Source organism: Mustela erminea, chromosome 17 (genome assembly GCF_009829155.1).
Source record: "Mustela erminea isolate mMusErm1 chromosome 17, mMusErm1.Pri, whole genome shotgun sequence".
In the NCBI taxonomy this organism is placed as follows: domain Eukaryota; kingdom Metazoa; phylum Chordata; class Mammalia; order Carnivora; family Mustelidae; genus Mustela; species Mustela erminea.
The window spans coordinates 27314426-27323585 of NC_045630.1; the positions used below are offsets into that span (position 1 = coordinate 27314426).

A 9160-nucleotide genomic window follows, 5' to 3' on the forward strand; every position below is an offset into this window, starting at 1 on the left:
ACAGCGTCCCATGGCGCTACTTCTTTTTTACGGACCAGATGGCACGGGAGTAGGTGCCAATGTATACAACTGAATAATTTGTATAAATAACGTCCTAAGGGTGTGAGTCCACATGCCAGCAGACTAGGACTGAGTTCAGATGGACTTTGGAAGAACAGACGGGTACATGGGACACATATCGAGTGCTATCCAAGGAATCAGACATCTGAGGACAACCCCCAAGGATAACCCCGTACCCAAGAGGGGCTACTCATCTGTGTCCCAGTGCAACACAACAGAAGGAAGCCTGGACTTCATGCTGACTGTGAACCCAGGTCCCCCAGCCCTTTTCTCCATAGACAATGCACCATCCTGTTGCGCTCTTTAAAAATATAATTCATATGGAAATGATTGGAAAAGTATCAATTAAAATACAAATATAAAGTAATATCATCATCCCGAACTCTGGGTGTTCATTGCATCTCTCTGTGGCCTCAGACATGTCGTCTCCCCAACACTGGGCCTCAGTCTTAATCTTTAAGTGAGGGTTTTGGTTGGGATGATCCGTACGGTCTCCAGCCTGAAAATTGATGAATCTTTGATCTTTGGGTGCCAGGCCATGTCTGTACCGGAAGGTGTCATGGATTTCCTTGAAACATGCTGCCCTCCCACGTCTTTAGACGTGGGAACCTGTGGATTCCAGAAGCAAAGGAGCCTTTAAGACCTCATACTCGAGAGCTGAGGCCTGAGATAGATCTAGAGAGGTGACAGGGGTACCAGTAGAAGAAGGGTCCCTCTGTACAAGCAACCAGAACAGCTGTAAGTTGAGCTCAGGAGGGCAGCTGGGACCCCATCCCAGTTTCCAAACACCATAGCTGAGCAGCCCATAAAACTCCCTATCCACCGCAAAGAACAGGACCAGGCAGAGAAGGAGACTGGGGAATGTTTGGTTGAGGGACAGAAAACAGACATGAGTGTGATGAGAGAGAAGAAGACAGAAACAGAACCAGCGAAGGGTCTCCCACTGCAAAGCTCAGCGAGTCCTCCTTGGGCACAGGAGTGGGATGTAAGGAGGGAGGAGACGGAGCAGAAAGGAGAGCGTGAAGGCAGGGGTGAGACAGGACAAGGACCACTGGCCTCTTGGCCTGGGGGAGGTCCAAGCCCCTTATGACAGGCAGCAAGATTTAGACATTTCCCCTTGTGCTTAAGCTTTAGTAACTATTGAAAACGGTAAGTTGTATTCAGAGAAAGTCGCACGCAGCTGTGAGGAGTGTGTGTTCAGCACCTATCCGGTGAGCTGCAGGGAGAGGAGGTGAGAACTGCTCTGGGAGAGGCACTGACCCCTGCCCAGAACACGGACTCTGCACGTGGTTCATTTATCCAACAAATGCTGAGCACCCACCATGTGCCAGGCCTGGTAAACTACTAGTTCTTGTACACTAAGTCCTGTATAGTGTGTATATGAATTAGTTAGTAGTTAAATGCATGCATTTATTTTGTTTATTGGGTTTCAACACCACTTCTGTCCCTCCCTTCTCCTATGCCTAAAAAATATGATGTTGTTAAAAATCATAGACCATTCCCGCTGCATTTCTCCTGAATTATGTGTTTTGCTCTCTTCAGCTGCTGATGTTGGTATGCCCAAACCCAAAGCTGGAAGAGGAATAAGTGACAAGTGGACGAGGCTGTCTCCTCTTGAGCCCAGGACTTGCTAGAGAGCTGAGAGCTTCTGCTGGCTCCAGTCTAGCCAAGCACCATGGAGAAAATCAGCTCCTTCTTCAACATCATTTGGGACACCATTTTGACCAAACACCAAGAGGGCCTCTTCAACACCATCTGCCTGGGCATCCTTCTGGGGCTGCCATTGCTAGTGGTCATCACATTCCTCTTCATCTGTTGTCATTGCTGCTGGAGCCGGTCAGGCAAGAATGGCCTACAGCCAGACCGAAACAAGGGGAAAAAGAGGAAGAAGAAGAAGAAGAAGGCTGAAGAAGACCTCTGGATCTCTGCGCAGCCCAAGCTTCTCCAGATGGAAAAGAGGCCATCACTGCCTGTCTAGTTAGGCAGGAAGCAGAGGCGTCCCCCTCGGGAACCAAGCCACCTGCTAACTACCACAGGCTAGAGAGCCCTGATGTGAGGTGCTCATGTCCACAGAGGAACTAACCAAGGGACAAAGCTGAGGCTGAGTGCCCCCACGGAGGACAGCCCGGGAAGAACTCCAGACAATCCTTGTGTACTGTCAAGGCAGCTACGTGTCTAATAGTAATGCTTGTTGCCACCGACTCAGGCATGCCTTCCACCTGTCTCCAGCAAGCTCCAGATGCTAAAGCACAAAGAATGTCCATTTTGACGTGTCTCTGAAATGCGCACACATGCACACACATACACACATGCACGCACATTCCGGCAACGGGTACCTGGGCTAATGTATTCTGTTCATCAAATGGTCATTGAATATCTACTTGGTGCAAGTACATTATCTGCTCTCCCAGAAATGTCTCATGGGAAGGCCCAGCCAGATTCTAGCACACGTGCACAATTATATAACCAGGAAGGTACCTCTGCACTGCCTACCCATCTACCACTCAGGTCAGAGCTATGTGCTTTCCTGTTCTTGTCCCTACATAACCTTTTACTGGAAATCCCTATCTTCGGACATTCCAGCAACCTGGTACAGCTCCATCCCTGTATATTGATACAGACACGCCCAGTTCCCATATTTCCCATCTGGGAGGCAAAGTTCAAAGTGAGAAGGATCTAAATTCATTGAAAGCTCCATCTTGCAACCCATGACAAGGTTCCCATTTCCTCGTTGGGCATCTGATGTTGTCTAAGACCTCTCTTTGCGATGCTACCCCCAGAACCACTCAGCAAGCTACCCTTCTCCAAGCACCAACAAACAGCTCTTGATAGTGACTTCTAGAATGCTCTGGAAACCAGGCATACTCCATCCACTTCAGTGAACTCCAGCGGTGGACCGGGGCAGTGTCTTTTTTACAGATGGGGAAGGAATGCTCCACCTGAGTTAGGGATCTCCTGTGTAACCAAAGCAGGGAAGAAATTAAGACAATTTCTGGTGCAGTCTCCCAGAAGGCACACTGCAATCATGTTTATAAGGTTGTAATGGATGTGTGGTATGCTGCCGAAGGGATACGGAAGTTACAGAGTGTCAATGAAGGTAGAATGAAGCTGTGTAAAGGTTTATGCTTATTTATCTCGAAGCTCAGGCACGTGCCTTGCACACAGTAGGTACTTAGAACTGTCTGTGGTTGCTGTTGGATATGCAATGATGTTAAGGGTAAACGCATAATGCCTTACCGATCCCCCCAAGTGACCTTCTTTTCTGAGCCCACTAATTGCTGCAAAAAACAGGAGGTGGGCATTGAATGCTCCCCAGAGGCCGCCTACAGAACCAACAGCCAGGTTGACGTGGGTGCCCTGAGCCCCATGATGACAGGTAGACGAGGTCCACAGGGAGTAGCAGGCTGAGGTTGGGAGGCCGAGTTAATTCACTCATAGGACAAACTGGTTGGTATTTTGATTGTACTGTGACCATATTACAAAGACAGAGACTTCCCAAATTGGGAGCAGGTTGTGCTCTGAAAGGTCACTTGCAAATCTGCTGGGTAGCTGTCTTGAAATATTTCCCCACGAAGGCTGTTCTGGGTGACAGTAAAATTGCAATTTAATGAACAATGTTAGCTAAACTTCGATAGCTGTTCTGCAAGATTGGGTTCGTGGACAAATGTGTGCTCTTGGCTCCCTGGGGCTCCCCGGTGCTCACGTGCCCTCCAGATAGACTCCAGGCCAGAAGAGGGCAGGTGTCTGGTGGTGACCGTTGCACCAAGGTCTTCTAACAAGCGACCCTGTGAGTCATAATTCTGGCCTTCATGTGTTTTAGAACCAGTCACATCCACCTTCCAGCACCAAGGGGTCCCAAATGCCCTGACTTCTTAACCCCTTTGAGCAGAGAAAGAAGCACTCTCTACTTCTCTGTCCCCTTGTACATGGGCAGCCTGTCAGGGAGCATCTAGCTGTCCCCTTCCCATCATCCCTCACCAAATGTCTGTGCCTCCCCATGCCAGCCACTGCCCACTGGGAGCAGCTGCCCTTACTGCCTCCAACTCTCAAGCCCCATAAGATGGATGAGTTGGCGGAGATGCAGCACTAATGGCCAAGGCTGTGTGTCAGATGTGATCTAGGAGAGAGGATCGCTCCAATGGGAGGACCACACAAGGAACATGGTTGCCATGGCAACTAGCTGCTAGTTTGAATTAAGACGGCAGTCGGTTGTCATTGCCATGACAAGGCCTCTGTCTCCAGGTGCAGTACCCTGCTGTTTCCTAATCAAATGGATTTGAACTACCTCCAGGCGCGAAACACCCAGAAACCGTCCTCTGTTGCTTCCATAGCCTCGGACTCAGGAGACCCAGATGCTGCTGAACGAGGCTTAGGTTTTCTCCTCCCCAGCCTCTCCTGACAACCTCCACCAGGGACCCTCCAACAATGCCGGGGTACCCTAGGCCCCCAAACTTCTTTTGAATGCATGGGTCCATGCAAGGAACCGAAGGCAGTCATCGGAGCCATTCCCCATTCTTCCCGCCCATCTTCGTCTTTCTCTCCTGTGTTTTCTTCTTCTCTCATTCCTGCTTCTCCCAGCACCCCCATCCCAGGTCCAGCCCTTTCTTTATTCCTCCTCACATTTACTCCTTCTCCCCAGCCTCTTCCCCAGAGCTGCCACTGGCAGCCAGGGGCACCTTGGGACCAGAGCCTGCTTGGCCCATCTCGGAGACTTTAAGCTAATGGAGGCAAAAAGCATGATAAAGAAGAGGCTTCCTAAACCACCACGGGCTGGGGGATCGGAACAGCTCCAGTCAAACTTGGCCACCACCATCAGAGGTGGTCTTCTCCCCCACTGCTCAATGTATTTGCTTTTTTATTTCTTGGGGGGAAGGGACGGGGGGGAGGGGAAAATGTAGGAAAAGGGTAGTCACCTTTTCAAGAAGAGTATAAATGGTCCAAGCTGTATAGTATTTGTCAGTATTTTTTTTTTCTGGAAAATTCAAACACATGCAAAAGAAAAATTTATTTAAATAAAAGACTTTGAAAATAAAAAGCTATGCCTGGCATCCTTACCGTTGGCATCAGTTACTTTCTTGACATCAGATACTGCCCTCTCCCAGACATCACTCCGAAATGACAGAGGCAGCGACTCCCACTAGGACACAGAAGACCCTGCTGTCCCAGGATTCCTGACAAAGGACAAAGGACCAGGACTAGGCTCTCGCCCCACTGCCTGCAGGGCAGACACTTTGGAGACCAGGCACCTGAGAGGTGCCAACTGTGGGAAAAACACTGATGCTGCCTGGCAACTCTTAGCATTCCTTTCAATGAGGTCAATCAATGTCTTCTTAAAGGAGAGAGAGGAAAATAGCAAAAACTAAGTAAAAAATCAACCTCTAAGTTAAACCCAGTGTTGGGAAGGGGAGAGCTCCAAAGTGCCTATTGTAGCTGCTGAGGAGATAGTACATGCTGAAGTAGACACACAGATAGAGACATAGATACATACATATGTTCATAGGTACTTAGATAGGTACTTAGATACACACACACACACACATAGCTAGCCAACCAGCCAGGAAGACACACACACACCTATGTATAAACACCCATTTCTTTTTCAAGTAGACCACTCCTTTGCACTGGTGGTGAAATGGAATGCTCCAGAGTCCTCCCTCGATGATACCAAGCCAGCCATTAAGCAGAAGCCCTCCAGACCAGTGCTGTCCAGTAGAAGTAGAGAAGATGGGAATGTCCTCTATCTACACTGTCCAGTATGGTAGCATTTGCCACTGTCCAATACGGTAGTTATTTAAATTAATTAAAATTAAATTAACCGTCTAGTAGGTGAGTTATAACCACCACAGTTCAAGCGCTCAATGGCTATGTGCGGCTGCCAGCTGCTGATTGCTTGGTGGGGACGAGGGTGGCAGAGTCAAACAGGCTGATAAAACTCTGTTTACTGCATTTCAACGAAGGGTCTAGGAAGATGGGCCTACGGCACCGGCTCCCTCTTGCTTTCTTTCCCCCCGGGCAGGCTGACATTTCCGTAGAGGTAGTTGATTCCTGGGCTCCCTTCCTCATTGCCACACACTCACGGCAGCCCAAGGAGAGTCTTCGTCCAGCCCTCTGTTCTTTCCTCCAGGACTTCCAAACTTTCCAGTACAGAGTAGGGACCGTTGTCCAGAAACCAGCAGGAAGCAGCTGTTACACACCTGAGGGGACACCAGGGCTAAACGCCACCAGCCCCACCCGCCCAGGCTTAGCCCTGCCCACAGCGTTGGGCGTGTGGATCTGGACAAGGCTTTGAGCATTCTCAACTCACCAGAACCTCTGCGCTGGCCCCTTGTCCTTTGATTTTAGTATTTATCCCCAAATTCAAAGTCACAGGATTACATTGACTAAGGAAAAAGAGTTCCTTCAATATAGCTGTCTGTCCCCATCATGGGTTCAAAGGGATGTTTTCAGAAGCCTGTGATCCTTCATTGGGGAATGGCCATGCGTGCGTGTATCTAACTCCCTCTTTGAGATGACTTACTCTGTTAGCATTTTGGGTTCTTTAGCAGATGCCAGCAACACAGAGTGTTTCTGGAGAGGCTCACAGCCCATGTGGGGAGACAGGCAAGCTAATAGACCATTACAGCCCAATGTGATCACTGCTTCCACATTAGGCTAGGACTCAGGACTAAGGGTGTCCTGAATCTGATGCTGACTCCACCGTCCCCTGGTTATGGAATTTAGGCCATGACTTAATCTCTGTAAATTCAGAGTTAATGATAGTCCTCTCTCAAAGGGACAGGGACAAAGCAGCAAATAAGATAAAGCGTATAAAGCGTTCGACACAGAGCTCTGTAAACGTCAGCGGTTGTAATTAAGGGTAGAAGGAAGATAATGAGAGAGTTGTATCCTTGAAGCCAAAGGAGAAGAAACTTTTAAGAAAAAAGCGAGTCCCTAGAGTCAAATGATACAGACAGATCAAAGGAGATAGGGGCGTTTTTCTACTCCTCTTGGAGTGATAGGGTCCCTAATTTCACCACACATTGCACAGTGTACAGTAATACAGAGACTCCCAGTTTGCAATATGTCATGGGTAGGGTACCCACTCACCCTGGTCTCGGCCCCTTCTGCGAGCCACCAAGCCACCCTGTGACAGTGCCCCCTGTGGCCAGATTGAGAAATACTTCGGGTCAACATTTTCCACTTCCTGTGGCGTTTCCCTTAGAACATCCTTCCAGCTCCACCGCTGGGCTTCAAACTAAATGGGCTAAAGACTTCCGGGTTTTATGGGATGCTCACAGATCCATCAGGATCAAGACTGCCATGCTCCCCTGACAGATGAGGGATTTTCATAACCCTGAGTTTTAATTGTCCTTACACATTTTTAGTGAGGTATTTCTAGTCTACATCATTGCCTCCAGGAAAATGTCCCTAACCATGCAAGTCTTCTGGATCGCAAAACCAGACCATGCTAGGCTCCGTGTGTTCCCGTCCTTCCGTGCTCGCCTCCCAGCCCATCCTCATTAGAAGCAGCCTTTGTGAGTCCTGAAAAGTAACTCTCTTAACTCACCGCCTTATTTCCAATGACTAGAACGGAGCTTCGTGCATACCATATGCTAAATAATGTATTGATGAGGCGGGGGAGGGGGGAGAGTAAAGGGATCACTGGGGTGTTTCTTACACGTGCAGATTCTGCATCCCTCTGCCCTTTGGATAGATTTACTAAGTCTATAGTGGGTCCAGACCACCTGCTCTTCTAACAAGCACTCTGGGTAATTGCCAGTGATCCCTGAACCACACCTTGAGAAATATTATCTACTCAGAAAACAATATCAAAAAAAAAAAATCTTATGGTCAAATACATTTACAAAATACTACATAACTACATGACTTCCCCTCTTCACCCCATGGGATCTGTGGGTGCCTCATATTATCTGTCATACCTCATACCAAATGTTCTAATGGGTACTATAGTAAAGAAACTAGCATAACTCTTTTTAACTCAGAGTTTTCCCAGCTTTTTTGGCCATGAAAACTCTTTTTGTAGCAGACCTGGATGGGGCGAGGGACCCGAGGAACACTTTTGGGGACACGCTGCCATGGAGAGCTCCTGTACTGCTCAATTCGTATCATCTCCCAGGAACCCCTGCCTGATTCTTTCTCACCCTGCCTTTTCTCTTCCTTCCATCTGTGATCTGTGAAGATCCCATTGTGGGCTATCCATGGCACATACATCTTAGAGCTGGCTAGAGGTACACCGTTATCAAAGAAGAAAGAAGATCCAAACGTTTCGATTGCAGTTACAAGCACTAAAATCGAAGCCCTCTTACCATTCCAGGGTGCTATGTGTTACATAAGAGTGTTTTCAGGATCTTATTTGATTCTTACAGGGAGAACATCAGGGACTGAGGTCATTCCTGTTTTATAAATGAAGAACATGAGGTCTAGAGAAGATGGCAACTCGCCCAGACCTGGAATGGGAACCGAAGTCTCCAGGATCCCATCCTAGTGCCCCTTCCATACACGCCAGGCACCGTGACCCAGGCTTGTCTGCGGATTTGGGCTCCTCAAAGACCCGTTGGCTTGCCGTACCTCCTTTGAGTTGGAAAACTTTGGAATCACTCAAGGGTTCGGTCCATAAGCCTTCAGAGTACTCAGATGTCTCCTTCAGGTGGTCCATAGCAAGGCTCACCCGCCTCCTTCTCTGGTCTAATTAAATGTAATTTTCTTCACTTACCCAAGTAAAGAACCATTGCCACCCCATTTTGCTTTCTTCCTTTATTTAAATTACAATACTGCGATACCATCGTTTTGTTTCTGTCATTAAACGTGCACTGCAATTTATCGGCATTATAGAATAAACAAGCATGTTTGGCTCAGGTCATGATCCCAGGGTCCTGGGATCGAGCCCCACATAGGGCTCTCTGCTCAGCGGGGAGCCTGCTCCCCATTCCCCCGACTGCCTCTTTGCCTGCTTGTCATCTCTGTCTGTCAAATAAATTTAAAAAAAAAGAATAAACAGGCATGTATGGGCTAACCTGGGAACCTAACTTTCTTATAGAACATTGGAAGTGGGATTCTACCCATTCCCCATTTTCCCCATAGAAACAACCAACAGAAGGAC

The 9160-nt window shown here is 48.3% G+C and overlaps 1 protein-coding gene across 3 annotated transcripts in view; it reads left to right on the forward strand.

Moving 5' to 3' along the window:
• KIAA0040 (KIAA0040 ortholog) overlaps nt 1-5790 on the forward strand; it is a 42608-nt gene extending 36818 nt beyond the window's left edge. For 2 of the 3 annotated variants that reach the window (XR_004280035.1, XR_004280034.1), the window contains exon 3: nt 1603-1730. Coding sequence is in view for 1 of the 3 variants with exons in the window: in XM_032317783.1 (XP_032173674.1) it covers nt 1736-2038 (303 nt within the window). In the remaining 2 variants the exon portion in view is untranslated. Of the gene's footprint in view, nt 1-1602 lie in introns of all 3 variants that reach the window. The other variant, XM_032317783.1, reaches the window with a different exon arrangement.
• Nucleotides 5791-9160: the final 3370 nt, after the last annotated feature.